This window comes from Sebastes fasciatus, chromosome 3, assembly GCF_043250625.1.
Source record: "Sebastes fasciatus isolate fSebFas1 chromosome 3, fSebFas1.pri, whole genome shotgun sequence".
Taxonomy (NCBI): domain Eukaryota; kingdom Metazoa; phylum Chordata; class Actinopteri; order Perciformes; family Sebastidae; genus Sebastes; species Sebastes fasciatus.
This window is the reverse complement of record NC_133797.1, coordinates 17,166,101-17,184,521: the sequence shown is the minus strand read 5'-3', so window position 1 is coordinate 17,184,521 and position 18,421 is coordinate 17,166,101. Positions and strand designations below refer to the sequence as shown.

Genomic DNA, 18,421 nt, shown 5'->3' with positions numbered 1-18,421 from the left:
GAAAATAATCATTAGCTGCAGCCCTAATGAATATTTATATGAAATGAATATTATAGGGAAATGTGTAAAATTTGAAACCATGGTTTTCACAGTGGGATAGATGCCACTGCTTAGTAATGATTACATCTTAGTTTTTAATGAATTTACAAATTAAACAATGCAAATAAGCTTTCACATGAAGAAATTCACAGCCCAGTAAATCACATTTTACCAGTAAATGTTACCGTTTATTTCAAACAAGACAACATAATTGTCCAAAAACTGTTTCTTTTAAACAAAATGTACATTTCCCAAATGTCAAAACATTTCTCTCTGAAATATAAAACCTTTAACTGTATTATACAGCACTAAATCAGTGATCTGATCCAAAGAAAAGGGCTAGTTAAATGCACCACGGTCCACAAAGGGAAAGGCCAGGAAATCCCCCACCTTGTTGCCTTTGGCGTTGTAGTGCAGCATCCGGAAGCACTTGTCGCAGAAGAGACACGGGTCGCTCGGAGCAAACTGGTCGTTGGTAGTAAACCATCTGGAAAGAGTCAGGCTGTTAAACTTGTATTCACAGTTTGAGAATACAAAAAAGCTGTGTATGCATCACTGGTCTTTACGCACCTTCCAATGAAGACATGGCAGACGGCACACTTCTGGGTGGCGACCCTGTGCTTGTGTGTGAGGAGTGGATACAGCTTCTTGTCCAGGCAGTCGTTCTTATGGGTCAGTCTGTAAAGAGGACCAGGCACATTTTTTTTTAAGAGTGAGTGATGAGGACACAGATTTGTCTCTCACGTGTGATATTAAGAGCTGCTTTCATGCGTACAGTAAATCGGCTCAGACATTTACTCATCGATTAGTGCTATAAAGTCTTGTGAGAGCAGTCAGATCCTGTCTGACAACCAAATGCTTTATTTCTAAAGGTTGTGCTGATAATACAGAGATTCAGAAAGCATCATGTTGCAGGCTATGTGGCATTAATCAAACCACCATATATAATTGCTGTGGTGATATAGTTTATTTAGGTAGAGGAGGGTATGATCAGGGGTTTGATCATGACATTTTCCATACAGCATGTGCTTCCAACTCAAAACAAGCACCTAATTCATGAATAAAAGGACCTTGGATAGCTGCATCGGTATTTTATGATGTGGCAAGTCTGTACTTCACAGACAGAGCTTTATGAAGTTCATGAATGAACCTGACAACGAGTACTTGTACAAGTATGTGTCTAGCTGTATCTCATATTGGCAGTACAGCAGGTAAAGGAAAAAATTGACATTGTTGTGATGAGCAAGCTGCACAAATAAATGTAGTTGCACAGAGGTATGCGTTAGGTTTGATTAATGAACTAGAATTACCACCTCGCGGTTGTATGCCTTCGCCAACTAGTCAAGTTGCAGTTTACATCGACGTCTGTCCAAAATGTCACCACTTCATTTTATTCTGATAGACATTTGTGTGAAATTGTCATTATTAGGATATGATCTCTTGAGTTATGGCTACAAAGATAAACGTTTGTGCAAAAAATTTGAAGAAATTCGCTCAAGGCGTTCCTGAGATGTCGCTTTCACAAGAATGGGACGGACTTAAGGTTACAGTGACCTTGACCTTTGACCACCAAAATCTAATCAGTTGATCTTTGAGTCCAAGTGGACATTTGTGCCAAACTTGAAGAAATTAGCTCAAGGCATTCCTGAGATATCCCAAGAATGGGATAGACGTAAGGTCACAGTGACCTTGACCTTAGAACACCGAAATCTAATCAGTTGATCTTTGAGTCCAAGTGGAAGTTTTTCTGCCAAATTTCAGAAGTTTGAGGAAAGTTAGCAGCTCGTGTTGTTGTTGTTGTTGTGGTCCCCCTCCCACCCCCGTTTTAATGCACAGGCTTACAGGGGCTCAAGCCCAATTTCTGTACCGTATAGCCTGTAGTGAACCACTTCCAGTCAAAGCTTCAAGTATCAAAGCCCCAAAAAGTGGTATTCGGGACAGCCCTACTCTGTACCAAATTCTGTGCAAATTAATCTTATTGGATATTTCACTGGATAAGTGAACAATTTGATCTGCTGGGGGCACTGGAGTAAAAGACACAGGATGACCAAAGCCAGTAGGATGAATCCTCGGGGGACCATGAAATTAATGTCTGTACAAAATTTCACGGCAATCCATCAAACAGAAATGTTGAGACATTTAAGTCTGAACAAAAGAGCCATACCGCTAGTGTGGCTACATATAAATAATATAAGATACTAAAAAAACAATAATGTATATTTGAATATAAAAACATGATTAAAGCAGAACATAAAATACAAATCATAAAACAATATAAGTTAGGGTAGTAGAGTAAAGTCTTATGTCATTTTGGTAAATAGCCGCACATGAGATATGATAGTTATTTCTGCTATGGGACAGTAGAATTCATATTTATTACAGTATTTAGTAAGAGGTTGGGCGGGTCTTGCAAAGAAGCCGGATCATCGAATTGAACAGCTGTTGAACAAGAATGAGGAAAAAACCACACGGCACTGACCTGATGTCTGTGATGATGACGAGATGTTCGCAGTCTCCCTGATGACAGTAGAGGTACGGGAAGCCCACTTTCACTTTCAGGTCCATGAACTGTGTGTCCTCCATCTTGGCCTGGCTGTAGGACGGGAAGTTACGAGACTTTGCCCATTCAATGGTAGTCCTGTATCATAAACACACATCAAAGACATACTCTATCTGTTCATTTTAAAGTTACATGTGACACGAAACTTCCAGTTTCTCATAGCTCGATACCTAGGCTGTGGAAGTTTAATGTTCTGCTCCAAATATTTCTAACCGCCGTCTCTGCTCTGCTTAAAAGCATGATTCATTATTTCAGTAAATTGGGCTGTAACTCCAGTAGGCAAAGACATTCACGCTGCCATCAGCAGCTGCAGTGTTCACAATAGAGCCACAGTGATATTTTAAAAAGAATAGATTTAGGTTGAACTTTTGTCCATTGAGCTCATGGCCTGCCCTCCAGTATGAGCCTGTAGATATTGTATTATTGCACACTGGCTGTTAACAGACACCTGGTAAGGCATTTTGATGATGGTTCATAGGTTCTAGACTCACTATGTGGAAAAGTTTAAAAAGAAAACGACGTTCTTCTTGCACATTCAGGGTGTAAACTTCAAATCAACACAAATATGATTATGCCATTACAAATTGTGGTTATAATGTAGGCAAATGTTCTACATAAAACCACCAGAATATAATACTCAGTTCCCTCAGAATAATCATTTATTTGACAAAGAAACTTGATTAACTGATTTGCTTTAAACTCAGCATTTCTTTTAACTTTGGAGAGCTTTTGGAGAGCGCCACACTAGCTGCTTCCACCTGCTTCCCGTCTTTATGCTAAGATAAGCTAATCACCTCCTGGCAGTAGCTCGTGAAAGAAAGTCAGTAAGTCAGGGTCTACGTTAGCCGGTATCATGTGTAGTTGTCCGGCAGATTAAATGATCAACAGCCAAAATGTTCATTGGGAAATATGCCAAATAAATTAATCAATTAATAGCATATTAAATAGCCTAATATTATAAGATATGTTGCCAAGACAACTTAAACATAAAATTATATTAATGCAAACGTTTATATGCCTCTGCTGTGATGCTAATCCAATATACTATTTGTAAAATTCAGCGAATGTCTCATCACCATCCGCTGGCTGTTCGTTCTGCGTGTGCTCTGGTCTTCATACACAGCCAGCTGACTGTGCAAATGCAAAATAAACAAAGTGGCTCAAACCAAGCCACTATAATGATGATATAAATAATTATTACATCTATGTTTCTTCAATACATTTTGACTTTTGGATTGAGACAATTACAGAGACAAGGAGCGTGGCACCGCGCTCGCTTTGAGCGTGTGCGTGCTTGAGAGAGAGACAGAAAGGGGAAGAGACGGTGGACTGCATGCACTGTTTCGGTAAGGTATTAATAATAATTTGAATGTCAATGAATGAAGCTTCATACTATTCGGTACGTACAGCCCTACGAGCCACAGGCTCTATTTTGAATTTGACAAACGAAGATATTGGACCGACCAACCTATTATTTTATTTTATAGACGGTTTCTTCATTTAACTTATTTTCAAGTTATGTCAAATGTAGGCTGTTATATGGCTTTTAAAAACACACATGTCCGGTAGTTGTTCTATGGCCGGATTTCTGGCCATATTAGCCGTCAAAAAAAAAAGTCTAGCAGTAAACCCTGGAATAAGTGAAATTCTCAAAAAGTTGAACTATTCCTTTAAAGGAGCAGTGTGTAGGATTTAGTAGCATCTAGCAGTGAGGTTGCAAATTGCAACCAACTTAATACTCCTTCGCTAAAGGCCCTCTCTAGAGCCAGTGATTGGTTTGTCTGTTCTATGCTTCTGGTTATAGATCCCCCTAAATCCTACACACTGGACCTTTATATGGCAAAGAGGAATTTCAGCAGCTATATACAGGGAGAGGAGTTTGGCTTAACCAATCATTCAAGTTATCAGGAGGTAAAACTTACATGCTGATGTCCTGACACTCAGGGTATCGCATGTCATTATAGAAAACTCCTTCAAAGTAAAAGAAAGCCGACTTGTAATGATCCTGAAACAGAAAACATGAAAATATTACCACCAGGTTTTTAAGAGTTGGTCTTGTGTGCAAATATTGACAGAATTACTACCATACAATACATGCATTTGATATAAAATTCTTAAATTGAGCGTTACATAATTATTATTATGTTCACATCTTGCTTGCAATTTCAAATGAACTGTACGTGTGCTCACTTTGCTGATGAATTCTGGAGCCATATCCGGCGTGTTGCTGAACTCTCCGCACACTTGCAAGTCGCTGACACAGCAGATGGCGTCCCTGAGCTCTGCCAAGCTGTGAGAGCCCGTCATCAGCACACTTATGTGGGGTCTGACGTAGCAAAACTGAGGGGGTAGAGGTGGAAGGGAAATGTCAGTACCATGGAGAACAACATACGGTCATATAAATGGAGGGTTTCTGGCACCCTGAGAGAGTTGAAAGCTCACTTTCTCAAAAGTAGCCGGGTAGTAGACGTTGATGGTTAGAATGAGTTCTCCTTCAGGGACCAAGTCAGCTATTGACTCTGGTTTCCTACCGATAGTCAAACGCCCCTGGAAATCACACAGAGATTATATTATATTAAGATACAAGAGAGGTTGCACATGTCAAACAGAACAATATCTGTTGTATGTTCTAATGGACCCACCAGTTCATCAGCGTAGAGGTCGTGTCTATTCTTGCTGACTTTTAGAGTCGCTCTGTGATCTTGTCTCCTTTTTCTTTGTCTGTTAAAAACAAATCACAGCGCATTTCATTTGTTTACATGCTGTTGATTTATCCGAGACACAATATAAATCGTAACAGTCGAGGAGGAGTCATACACTAGCGTCTTCAGCGTTGGATCTGGAGGAACAACGTCTGTATCAGGCTGCTCATCCTCAGGATGGCAACGAAGGGAATCGAGACTTGAAAGGAAAATATGAAAACAATGTAATGTTATTAGTTTGCAAACATGGTCAATTTTGGCGAGAAAACATTTAACTGACTAACAAAATACTATTTCCTTTGTTACAGTATACTGTAGCACAGTAAGCAGTGTGCAAAACCAGCTTTACATCACAAGTCCTGTGCAAAAAACGCTGCAATACCAACATAGTCAACACACAACCACCTCTGTGTTTTATTTTCATGTCCACTTGCATTTGCATAAAAGCTATATGTTTGGAAAGTACATTTACTCACGTACTGTAATTTTCAGATACTTGTAGTTTACTTGAGTATTTCCATTTGCTGCTACTTTATACTTCTACTCCACTACAATTTAGAGGGAAATATTGTACTGTTTTACTCCACTACATTTAGTAAAAATATAATCAATAAATAATGATATATTATGGAAAAGATTGTATTGATCCCTTAGTGAAATTCATAAGCTAACCAGCAGTACCTGACCATTGTTCTCACACCTAAGATAAGATATTCCTTTATTAGTCCCGCAGTGGGGACATTTGCAGTGTACAGCAGCAAAGGGGATAGTGCAAAAAAACACCTGCATTTTGCATTTTTGTGTGTGTATGTATTTGTGTTTGTTTATTTATTTATTTATTTGTTTCTCTATTTTAACTTGTTTTAAGCCTCCTGTGGGCAGGTAGACAATTAAATGTAGGTACAATTCTAATGCTACTATGATGTCCATATCAAATAAACTAAACTAAACTAAGGCCATTTTGCACAATGAGTAATTTTACTTTTGTACTTTACGTGTAAAAGAGTATTTCAACACTGTGTTGGGCTGTGTGCTGCTGAATTTGAGTAGCGTTACTTCTTCCACCACAAATACTTGGCCAATTAAGTAGTTGTAGTGCTTTAGTGCAGTTTGGTGATGTTTTATACACATTATTACATGCAGAAAGACAGTCAAATGAAAACGCCACTAGAGGAAACATTTTCATGAGACACTGTTCATGTTTGCAGTGTGAAACCTGGTGATAATGATCGCTAACCGGTTATGTAACGTCGGTGCGTTGGTGTAACGTCGGAGTAAGGTTACCTGCAGATGGACTTGACGTCAGTCAGCGTCTCACTGCTGATCCCCATCTCTCTAGAGAAGTCAGCATCAAACGTGTCCTCGTCCTCCTCCTGGTAGGAGTACTCACTGGGCTTCAGTCTGTTCAGCCACTCGTCTCTGAAGGAGCCGATGTGAAAGACTTTGGTGTTAACATCAGTGTATTCATAGTCTGGGATGTTTGTGTTCGGCTCTGCTGCTGCTGCTGCTGGCGACGCCATGTTTTCCTCAATGACTACATCTGAGCGTTGAGGATCATGGGTAATGTAGTTTTAAAGACAAGTGGCAACGGGACATTTTGAAGGCTTCAAAACTACCAGAGGACAGGTTATGCATAAATATATATATATATATATATATATATATATATATATATATATATCCCTACTAAATTATCACTATTATTATTATTATTATTATTATTATTATTTTTATTTATTATTATTGTTATTATTATTGTTATTGTAATCGATTTTTTTTCTCCTGATTTTACAAAATGCACTTCACATACTTAAAAAAGAGCAGCAGGCAATTAAAATTAAGATATATATATATATATATATATCTATATATATATATATATGTGTATATATATATATGTATATATACACATACACATATATATGTATATATATATATACACATACATATATATATATATATATATATATTTCCCTTTTAAAGATTTTTAATACATTATTATTATTATCATTATTATTGTAAGATATATTATATATGGTAGGCTATTACATAAAAGTCACCCAATACCCACATTGTCCACATCCTACTGATTTTATGACTAAATATATACTCTAAATATGAAATAAAATATTAAACGATTTTCCTTATTTTTTTCAGTAAAAATATGAAAATATATTTTATTGCTAAATATATTTTTTCCGTGGTTTTTGGTTTCATCCTCGTAAGTCAGCAATAAACCCTTTATCAACCATAAGACAGACGTCTTGATTGAGCTACCTTGTGGTTAAAATAGACTATATGAGTTACAAGTAAGTTCAATGGTTTATTTAATCATCATATTAATATTCTATATGAAGAATGAAGGCAATAGTAGGTAGATGTGTTAATCACATTCATACGTTAGCACCAGATAGGAGGTATAATAGACTAAGAAAAACTTAATTGTGTCCAGGAAAAAAATTTATTTGGAAGAATTGTCTTTTTTCATTCTTTACAATAGTGCAAAAATAAGGGAAAATGGAAAATCCACCCCAGCACAGAATGTAACCTATTATAAGATGCCCCATTTGCTTGTATACGCTTTTGAAAACTAATGCTCATTCACATCCTTTCTATGACGTGTGTTAAAAGTAAAAGCGTCATAAAGATGCTGAAAGGAGTAGACACTAAAGAGTGCTGTGCAGCAGCGGAAACAACCAAACCACCAGAAATAAATAGTTCGGCAGGGTCATCACATGCATGCACGTAACCAGAAATGGTAACCAAACTACGTAAAACAGCCCTTGTGCTGTCAGAGTGGAGTTAAACCAGTACTGACTGGACAAGGAGCTGCTCGAGGAATTTGTCCCAGAAGGCATATTGTCATTTGTGATGGCGATGATACTTCCACTCTCCCTTGTTTCTCCCTGTGGTGTTAACTTTTTATTCAAGTTTTGAGAAATTTCCTTTTTTGACACTTTATTCTTCTACTTCACTACAGATGGAAATATTGTACTTTTACTCCAGTACATTTACCTGACAGCTGGAATTACTACACTGTAAACAATTGCTGTTAATTTACAGCAGGATTTCAACAGTATTAACCTGTTATTGCTAAAAACAGTGCTTTACTGTTAATACAAAAGAAAACCTGTTAAATTACGCTCATAAGCCGTTTTTTAACTGAACTATAATGCATTCTTAAAAAACATCACTTTACTGCTGATCAACTGTCTAAAGTATCATCAGCAACAGTTTCATGCAGTATTGTTTTAATTCTGGGACCTGATCTGCTCATGTGAGGCTCGTACAATGTACATGATTGTAAAATCAGTGAATTAGCTCTGTTCTTCACTCACATGTTGTTCTGGTTTGCATTCTGTGCTTGTAGCCAGCTAGAGACAGACATTTTGGGAAAAGTGTCAACAAGTCTATTATAGCCTTTTTCCTAAGTGCCTTTAATTGTATTTAGTGTGACTATGTCTGTAACCTGCTAAGACTATTCCTCTAGGCAAAAAAATTATGTTTATTAAAATGTATGTAAAAAATACAACCTAAATAGTGCATTAAAACAAATCAGTAAGATAATGTAAAAGAAAGGTGAAAAACAGCTATATAATGTATCTTTAAACAGTAAATTAGCTGTAAAATACTGTGAAATTAATTTAAAAAAAACAGTTCAAACAGTATTTTTCATTAACAGTACAAAGCTGTAAATTTCAGCGACAGTTTAATAATGTTAATTTTACAGTAACATAAAGGCAACCCTGCTGCCAGTTCTTTACTGTTATTTTACTGGGAACAGTGTACTTACACATCAATATTAACAATCTGATATGTTCTATTCAACGAGAAGCCGATTTTTTACTTTTGATACTTTAACTACGTTTTGCTGATGATACTTTTGGACTTTGACTTTTACTCGTATATTTCCACATTGTTGTATTGGTAGTTTTCCCTAAATGAAAGAGGTGAGTAGTAGGCTGTTCCATCCACCACCTGTTCACCAGGTGTTGTTCTGCGCACCTTCCTCGTGTCATCACAGTGTCTGCTGCTGCAGCTGCATCGCACTAATCTCTGGTAGTCGACAGTTTCTTCCATTTTCATTTCTACAAAATTAGTTTTACACTTCCTACCAAGACAATCAGGCTATTGAACTACAATCATAATTCCATCCAGTTGATAAAATTAGTGCTCTTTGACGCACATTCATTGGTTCCACGTGCACCAGTTTGTTTGATCAATAAATTAGATGAGCTTATAAAGTCTGGATATAAATAGTCCTGGTTTAAGGTCATCAGAGTGCAGGGGGTTGTCAACTTCAGAGAGAGATTTAAGGGCTGGCGTTGCAAATCAAGACCACTCCCGACTCCTGAACTTATAAATATCCTGGGAGGCCAAACTATCATTTTGTCTGCAAGTGAAGATCTCAGAGCTCTCCCACTCCCACAGAGGACAGACAGGACAGACAGGACACACACCGAGGCTCTTCATCAGCTCCTTGTAATCTGACTCAAATTCAAGCATCAAATGGAGACCAATAAAGACAATTTACTGCAACAGGTAGGTGTTTCACTGTAACTGCTCCAGGCCTATAGGTGTTTAATGGCCAGAGTTTGAGTTTTCTAACAATTTTTTATTTATTTCAGCTATTTTCAATTTACTCTAATCCTTAATTCTTAATTGAATCGTTCACGTGTAAGATAGGAGGGTGGGAGGAAGTAATTTAAATTGTTATTCCTTTAATGCATCTTGTTCAGAGGTCTGATGTAGTCACATTTGACTCTACTTGAAATAAATTAAATACGCTGTAAAATGGCATTTTAAGCGGGCTCTCACCAGACAGTTTAAAGATCACAAGACTCCAGTTTCACCTTAAATACTGGCATAAAATTAGATTTTTTTCCCTTCTTTTTTCCCCCTTTTTCAGGTGGAGCTACACGGAATCAGTGAGTAAGTGAAAGTTTATTTTGATAGGTTTTACAGGGATTTGTGCATGTTTTTCTATGATTGGCACCTAATGTAAATAATAATCGGGCAATTAGGAATCACAGAGAATCCTAGAAATATCCTTTATCCTTGCAAATGGGATGTCTGTTTTATGATGAAATCCACTCATCGTAATGCATTACACACTCACAACCACTAGAGGTCAGATATATCTCACTGATACTTTATACTACTTTGTGCATACCTATACTGACTATACTTTTACTTACCTATACTACTAAAATATCCAATTGTGATTATTTTGACTGATATTGTGATATGATTTGTGATATTAAAGGGAATGATAATTTTTACATCCTTATTCTCGTTTCATTGAAAAACATAATTAAGTAATGGTGTGATTTTTGCCAGGATCTGTACCAAACAAAGATGTTTTCTTAAGTCTGTAGAATATGATGTGTAGGCCAGGACATCTCTGCAGCACCACAATATTCAATCTAAAATTATATTTTGACAATTCACCTTTTAACAAAGATTGCCATATTGTTATTTTGATAAAATTGATTAATTGTGCAGCATACTCTACTTTAATACTTTAACATGCTATACATTTTACATCTCATCTCATAAGACTAAGAGGAAGTTAAGCCTGAAGTTTTCCAGAGTGCCACTTTGTCTTTGATACTCCTGTGCTCCCAAATACTTATGCACAACTTGATGTCACATGTATGTATGTCTGTTGGGATGTAGAAGTGTAGATTAATTTGCCAATCTTTCATTCAGATCACCTGAAATGGATTTAGAGGCTGCACTGAAAGAATGCTGCGGCGCCCTGGACCTCTTTCTGAACAACAGGTTTTCCGATGCTTTGGCTCTCTTAAAACCCTGGTGAGTCACACAATCTCCAGCTGACTCTGCATCTTTGTGTCCAGCTGTTTCACACTGCTGGTTGTACTCTAATTTAATTGTTTTAATTTCACACTTGGAATATGCAGTTTTTAAAAAATCATTGCATTTGTCCCTTTCAGGAAGAGTCAGAGCATGTACCACGCAATGGGCTACAGCAGCATCTTGGTGATGCAGGCAGGCATGACCTTTGACCCAAAGGACATGGATGCTGCCATGGCGTCACTGAGGGAATCCCTGCAGACATGCCAAAGGTATGGAAGTTTCATAAACATTTAGGATTTAAGCTCCCACTTCAACAATGGTGGTACATTCCCGAGTAATAAAATTACAGTCATATACAGAAGAATTCATTGATCACGTCGTCATACAGAGTTAAGACACCATCCTGCAAAAATTGTCTTTATTAAATAGGCACCATACTGTGTGTTCCTTAACTTAGATTTCGGAAGAAAGTTGGATTAATGGAGACTTTAACCAGCCTGTGGTACAGACAACCAGCTGACAACCTGACAGAAGGTAAGTGATGAGCTAACAGACTGTAAGGAGGGGAGACGAGCCATGTTAAAGTGCCAATTAATTGTTTTATTAGAAATAAATACGATAATATATACAGAAGGTGAACATAGGGTGTGGAGACTAATTGTATCTAGGGATCTCAGGCCGATACTGACTCAGATAGCTGGATCGGGTAACAGTGAAAAGGTTTACATTTAATCTGAGTAACAGTCTCTCCCTGACTGCAGCAGAAGACAAGTTAGTGCAGTGCAGGTGTAAAGAAAGGGAGGGGTCGTAAAAATATACATACTTGATCCTGTATGACATGATCACTATGTTGACATACAGGAAATTAATATGCATAGCAAGTTAAGCAATGACCCATTTAGCCAGAAATTACAAGGATCAGTCAACATCTGCATAAATGAGTAGCACAAAAAGTAAGTGTGGTTACAGTTGGGCCTGCACATATAAAGTATTCTTTTGTTCTCCTACAAACTTTTACATCCATTACTGTTGTCACCCCAGGGCACAGATTAGTTTTAAATTCACAGTGACAATATGAGAGGATGCAGTTTAATGCAGCCTGTAATATAAAATGTCAATGTGTATTGTCTTTTAACAATTTTTTTGCACCTCTGGAAAGTTTTCACCATCAGCATGTGATGTTTTATTCTCAACAGAGGAGATGCATGCAGAGCTGTGCTACGCTGAAGTGCTGCTGCAGAAAGCGTCTCTCACGTTCCTGGATGAGAGCATAATCAGCTTCATCAAGGGAGGGATGAGAATCCGAAACAGTTATCAGATTTTCAAGTAAGAAGCTTGAATGGGGGTTTTGTTGGGACCACAATGCCATAAGCAGACACAGAGAAAATGAATAAAATATTGTATTTAATTATATTTTTAAATGATATGTTGTCTCCCCAACCAGGGATTGCCAGATCTTGGTCAATGCCACAAAAGAAACAGATGAACAGAGCAGCACTCACATCCATTTTAGGGGTGGTGTCAACATGGGCATTGGATCATTTAATCTGGTGAGTCATGCAGTAGAATTAAGGGTTTTTGCTGAATGAACATAGTATTGCTTTTAAGTTGTATAATGAGCCTAAACAACGTTTAACCTTATCTTTTTGTAGATGCTGTCTCTGTTCCCATCAAGAGTCCTCAGACTGATGGAGTTTTTGGGCTTCTCAGGAGACCGGGTAGGTGATATCAGTCACTATTTCCCCCCAGTGAAATTCATGATATGCTAATAGTGTTTCTATAGTAACGATAATTTGCTAATTATCTTACAGGAAATGGGTTTGTCAGAGTTGAGAGAGGGAGCAGCCGGCAACAGCCTGCGCTCCATTCTCAGCACCCTGACTCTGATGATGTATCATCTCTACATTACAGTGATTCTGGGTACATTTAAATCCCTCATTTATTTGTAGATAAACAGCATTTTCTCATGATATTAGGATTTGTAATTGTCAGAAAAGTCTTATTCTGCTCATGCTCTTCCCTCAGGTACTGGTGAAGCAAACCTCGCTGAGGCTGAAGCTCTGCTGGAGCCCTACATTGAAAAGTTCCCCAATGTGAGCAGCGTTTAATTTAATGGCAGATTTCACTATTTTATTGCCCCCCCCCCTCAGTGAAATAGCATTTTTTTTTTTGTGTGTTTTGTGCACAGGGAGCTCTCATCCTTTTCTACATTGCAAGAATTGCTTTGCTCAAAGGAAACTTCACATTTGTGAGTACTGGTCTAACTGCTCTACAGTGGCTCAATGTTGATTTTTTTTAAATGCAGCTCATGTTGTTGAAAAGAACTGAAATCCTTTATGAGTGTGGGTTTCTCTGCAGGCCCAGGAGAAGTTCCTGGCATGCATCGCAGCGCAGGAGGAGTGGCGTCAGATTCACCACCTGTGTTACTGGGAGCTGATGTGGGCTTACTCCTTCGAACAAAACTGGAAGGAGGCGTATCGATACGCTGACCTGCTCTGCAAAGAGAGCAAGTGGTCCCAGGTAACGAATATATAACCTTTCCTCCCTTTGCCCTGCTGTAAAACTGCTCATGTATATGACAAGCTGATTGCTCTTCTCTTGCAGGCCACCTATGCGTTCCAGAAAGCTGCCATCTTGAGCATGCTACCAGAGGAGGAAGTGACTAAACTGGGAGAAAATGCGGGGGAGATATTCAGGTGTGCGAGAGAGAACCTTTTATTTGTGTATGAGTTCTGTAATCATCATACAGGAAGTGTGAATCATGTGGTTTGTTTATAGGCAGGTGGATAGTCTCAGACTGAGGATTGCTGGGAAGTCGATTCCAACAGAGAAGTTTGCAGCAAAAAAGGCCCAGCGATACTCTTCTGCTAACCCTGTGAAACTAGTCGTGCCTGCCTTGGTGAGGACACATCATGCACTCCTATACTTTCAGTGACTCAATGAGTTCAAGCTTGACGACAACCTCCCCCCCCCCCCCCCCCCCCCCCCACAGGAAATGATGTACGTATGGAATGGTTTCACAGTAGTCGGCAAAAGACCTGAGTTGACTAAAAGCATCTTGACCACCTTAGAGGAAGCAGAGGAGCAGCTCAGAGAGGATCCAGGTGAGCAGAACAGCAGAACTTTAAAGTGCATTAACCAATATGTTTTTTTTTTTTTTTTAAACTAACAGCATTTTATCTCAATGTGTAGACCCGTCAGAGTATCACCTGGATGACCAGTGTGTTGTCCAGCTGCTGAAGGGCCTGTGTCTAAGACAGCTGGGGCATCTGGTCCAGGCCGAGCTCTGCTTCAATCATGTCATTTCCAGGTGAGGCCATCTAAACGCAACAAACTCTCTCAGGTTAAACATAAACTGAAACATACACATAACACATTGAACTGTCCCTCAACACTGGTCAACTGTGGGCAGGTCCATATGGGTTCTCTTCAGTTTTTTTTCAAATGGAAACGCCATCTCAACCGTTGCAATAAGCAATGACGTAGGTTACCAAAATAAGCTAATTGAAGATAGCTGAGTCAAAGTTAGATACGCCAAGTTTGAAGTTTGGGATTTTTGTATACTCCTGCGCTCTGCGAGGTAAAATTACTGCTTTCGTAAATGGAGTCTGGTGGCTGTGAAGACAGTGATATAACGGACAGCGAGGTAAAGCAGCTGTGGATGGGAGCAGCAGAAAAACATATTTTAGCAACCTAAAAAAAATATCACTATCAGTTTAAGTGTACGCTATGTTTAGAATATTTTCACCGCTTTACCTTGCCATCAGACAGCCCATTCTGATGGGGAACTGAAGCCATTATATCGCTCTCTTAATTTTTCCATAAACCTTGTCTTGAAGAACATGATGCATATTTTACATAATTTGATCTCAGTCTGGTGTTGAGACTTGGAGTTATTGCATAACTGAAATACAAATTGTCAGTTTTTTTGAACACTACTGAATAGACCCACTGAAGTGATTTTAATATTTTTCTTTGCAGTGAACATGATCTCAAGCACTACAACTACCTGGTGCCATTTACCATGTATGAGCAGGGCCTGTTGCACAAGCAGAAAGGTGACTTCAAAACAGCCATCGCCATGATGGAAAATATCAAGTAAGTGTTTTTAGCCCAGCCACAGTCCTGTGGTTCATTTAGTTCCACATTTGTATTTATTTAAAAAAAACAAGTTTTCTTCTGGATGTTGTCTTCCCCCAAATGCCTTGAAGAAATATGTCTGCCCAACAAACTGCAATAATACATAAAGAGCTGATAAGTGATCTCATTTGTAGGACGAACTACAAAGACTACCACATGGAGTCGAGGCTACACTTCCGCATCCACGCAGCACTCAACACCATGGGCACTTTTGCAGCCAAACTTCCCCCATCACGCACGCCAGCTTAAGAAACTCCATGGCAGGAAGCTCATCAAAAAAACAGAAACAAACCAGAAACATTTTTCAACCCTGTTTGCTGCTTTTGCTGTAACTCTGACTTGAAATCTTCTAGATGGGCATCTTGCTGCCAGCTCCTTGATATAGGTACTGTTTACATCCAAACGTTGAGTTGCAACCCTGAGTAGTTTTTTTAATTTTTTGAATTGAATCTAGAGCAACAGTGAAGTAGTCTCTGCTGGCGACTTGTATGAATATCTTGAAGATGACTTGGTTATTTCCATTGAATTGCACTAGCTTATCAGAACCAGGGCAGTGTAAAGAATGGAAAAAATGTTAATAGACGGGACGAGAGGAAAACATATGACTTTTATTGGATTCAACACGTTTTGCTCTTTGAAGTCTCCAATAATGTAGTATCCAGTTTGAGACTATCTCACTTGTCTTGCTTGTTTCTATTTATGAAATTTAACATGTCAATATTTTAAGGATGTTGATGATTTTACAAATCGTATGCTCCGGTGCAATTCAGCCTTGTTCTACAGTTAACAACCTCCTTGTAAATAGCTGTCTTTTTTTCTGTGCAGTATGACTGTCTGTCTGCTTTTGATAAATTACCTAAAATAAAGCATATGTATGAAATAATGTCCTTTATTTATTGGTGGCACAAAATGTAAGGCATATGCCAGGTGTTGATACATTTGAACAATGAACCCTTGATTAAACAACAACATTCATACATCCTGTATATAAGGAGAAATATACAAATAAGGGCTGGTAACTATCCCTTTTTTTGTTTTTGTGGAAAGTGCGTGTGAGATTAAATGTGGAAAACAAATGTCAATATACTTGCCTTAGCACCCTGGAAAAATGCTGATTATCTCTATTGTATTTTGAGTGAAGGTTGATGTCTGTGGTGTCAATGTGATTTTCAGACATATATGACATCATATGCAATGGTACTATGGAGGTTTTGCCAGTGTCACTGATTAGTTCTTGATGTGCACCGCATTAAATTGTCATAGTAGCCCTACTTTTTGAGATTGAGTAGCCTACGTTTTACCGATAATACATTTGTATATTTAATTAAAGCTCCCATATTGAAAAAAGTGAGATTTTCATGTCCTTTTTTAATTATAAAGTAGGTTTAAGTGCTATATACTGTGAGAAAGAATAAACGATCATTCCAGAGAAATACACACAGCCCATATTAAGAAACTGATTGTCACAAATACTGTCGTTGCGTCCGAAATTCCATACCAGCATGCTATTTAGTACGCTAAAACAGTATGTTAGATATTTTAGTATGTCCGAAACCTTAGTATGGAACCAATAGTACTCAAATTACATACTATTTATTTCCTGTGAAATATTACAGTATGAAATGCTGGACACTACAGCGGCATAAATATCCCACAATGCAGTGCAGTAGTAACGACAACATTCATAACGGATGTTGACCGTCAACTCTGTAACGTCAATAATGCTTTAATGTAAGTGTAAGTATAAGATTCCACTTTGCTAGGCGTAATATTTTAAATTAATTCAGACTTTGATTCTCACAAATCGTTGTTTTGGTCACGTGAGGTTGGCACGGGGTACCCAACCGCAAGGAGGCTCGCAGAAAGTGGGGATGTAAATTACTGCTCAGTGTGTCCGAAAAGGTACATACCACTGGTATTCACACAAAAGTATGTTGAACAATAGTACACATATTGGGTATGTAGTGCATAGTATGTGATTTCGGACGAAGCCTGTATGTCACAAATAATATACAACAGACCATTACACAGTTTTAAAGTGGCAGTAGGCCGTATATTTTTGGCATCATTGGGCAAAAAAATCCATAATAACCTTTCAGCATATCGTAATCCGAGTGTTCTGAGAGATAACTAGACTTTCATAAACTCTACATCTACACCTTATCATGGCTCTGTTTTCAGGCTTTAAAACATCTAGCCCGTGACGGGAGACTTTGACCAATCACAGGTCATTTCATTGAGAGAGCGTTTCTATTGGCTGTGCTCCGGTCATGTGACCGGAACTTGGCGTTCCTTCAGCAGATTTCACAATGGCAGTGGCGTCACAAACTTTCTCATTTTACAGCTAAACCGTGCACTACAAGATGATTCTGAAAACATTTGAGGTGAGAAATAGTCATTACAGTAACATAATATTGATTCATATTAGAAAAGCGCTGCCTAGTTTGACCGTTTGGTCGGAGTTCGCGAGTGATTGACAGCCGGCTCTCATAGACAGCAGATGGACAGCAGACCTCAGATCAGCTCTTACTGCTTGTTTTCCTCCAGTCTGTGAAATCTCGCAGATGCCATTAGGAGCACCGGAGGACACCGGAGGACACCGGAGGACACAGAGGCTCATGATTTTTTTTCAGGTTACCTGTTTCATGTAGGGGAGAGTGGGGTAAGATGAGACAATTTTTACTTATGCTGTCCTCGAGGTTAGGAAAAATGAGACAGAAGCAGAAAGAAAACTTGAACCTTAAATTCAGGATCTCTCCTATCAAATGAAATGATCAGCATGCATCCATCACAAAGCTGTCTGGAAAAAATTACCTTCCCAAAAAAAGTGCTCCTGTGGCTCAACTTGCCCCAGGTAAGGGGTAAGTTGATCCAAGTCAGTGGGTAAGTTGAGCCATCGTGGGGTAAACTGAACATCTGAGTTTTTAAGTTTAAACCTCAGCATAAGTGTGTTAACAAACAGTTTCACAGTTATGAACTTGTGAGAACAAACCACCTGTGAGTTTCAAGACCATTGAACAATCAAAATATCATTCAATATTCGACAATATTCCAGTCGTCAAGGTTGCAGGGAAATATGAACTGTTGCTCCCTCCTTGCAGTTCCTCCAGCCTTTTGAGGTTGAGGTAGCTCCTTCAGCACATCACTCAGTGGAAAAGAT

At 38.5% G+C, this 18,421-nt stretch overlaps 2 protein-coding genes across 2 annotated transcripts; one reads left to right on the top strand and one right to left on the bottom strand.

Moving 5' to 3' along the window:
- Window positions 1-114: 114 nt before the first annotated feature.
- snapc3 (small nuclear RNA activating complex, polypeptide 3) lies at window positions 115-6,856 on the bottom strand. Its single transcript, XM_074629301.1, has 9 exons — window positions 6,586-6,856; window positions 5,417-5,500; window positions 5,242-5,320; window positions 5,042-5,146; window positions 4,790-4,939; window positions 4,522-4,604; window positions 2,519-2,677; window positions 610-717; window positions 115-526 (listed from the first exon to the last, which is right to left on the bottom strand). Exons 1-9 carry the CDS (start codon window positions 6,819-6,821, stop codon window positions 379-381), a joined length of 1,152 nt encoding a protein of 383 aa, XP_074485402.1. The 5' UTR covers window positions 6,822-6,856; the 3' UTR covers window positions 115-378.
- Window positions 6,857-10,198: 3,342 nt separating this feature from the next.
- Window positions 10,199-15,548, top strand: LOC141764258 (tetratricopeptide repeat protein 39B-like). Its single transcript, XM_074629300.1, has 17 exons — window positions 10,199-10,233; window positions 11,014-11,118; window positions 11,259-11,390; window positions 11,579-11,655; window positions 12,318-12,447; window positions 12,566-12,671; window positions 12,774-12,839; window positions 12,933-13,041; window positions 13,147-13,214; window positions 13,310-13,369; window positions 13,480-13,641; window positions 13,726-13,817; window positions 13,900-14,020; window positions 14,114-14,225; window positions 14,314-14,431; window positions 15,103-15,219; window positions 15,396-15,548. Exons 2-17 carry the CDS (start codon window positions 11,024-11,026, stop codon window positions 15,508-15,510), a joined length of 1,680 nt encoding a protein of 559 aa, XP_074485401.1. The 5' UTR covers window positions 10,199-10,233; window positions 11,014-11,023; the 3' UTR covers window positions 15,511-15,548.
- The last annotated feature ends 2,873 nt before the right edge of the window (window positions 15,549-18,421 follow it).

Bases quoted from the DNA above. Each gene is read 5' to 3' on its own strand.
- snapc3 (XM_074629301.1), bottom strand. From the start codon at position 6,821: ATGGCGTCGCCAGCAGCAGCAGCAGCAGAGCCGAACACAAACATCCCA. The intron at 4,940-5,041 runs GTGAGCTTTCAA...CTACCCCCTCAG, and splicing joins ACCCGGCTACTTTTGAGAAA to TTTTGCTACGTCAGACCCCA. The intron at 527-609 runs GTGCGTAAAGAC...GACTCTTTCCAG, and splicing joins TGCCATGTCTTCATTGGAAG to ATGGTTTACTACCAACGACC.
- LOC141764258 (XM_074629300.1), top strand. From the start codon at position 11,024: ATGGATTTAGAGGCTGCACTGAAAGAATGCTGCGGCGCCCTGGACCTC. The intron at 13,042-13,146 runs GTACATTTAAAT...CTCTTCCCTCAG, and splicing joins CTACATTACAGTGATTCTGG to GTACTGGTGAAGCAAACCTC. The intron at 14,021-14,113 runs GTGAGGACACAT...CCCCCCCCACAG, and splicing joins AACTAGTCGTGCCTGCCTTG to GAAATGATGTACGTATGGAA.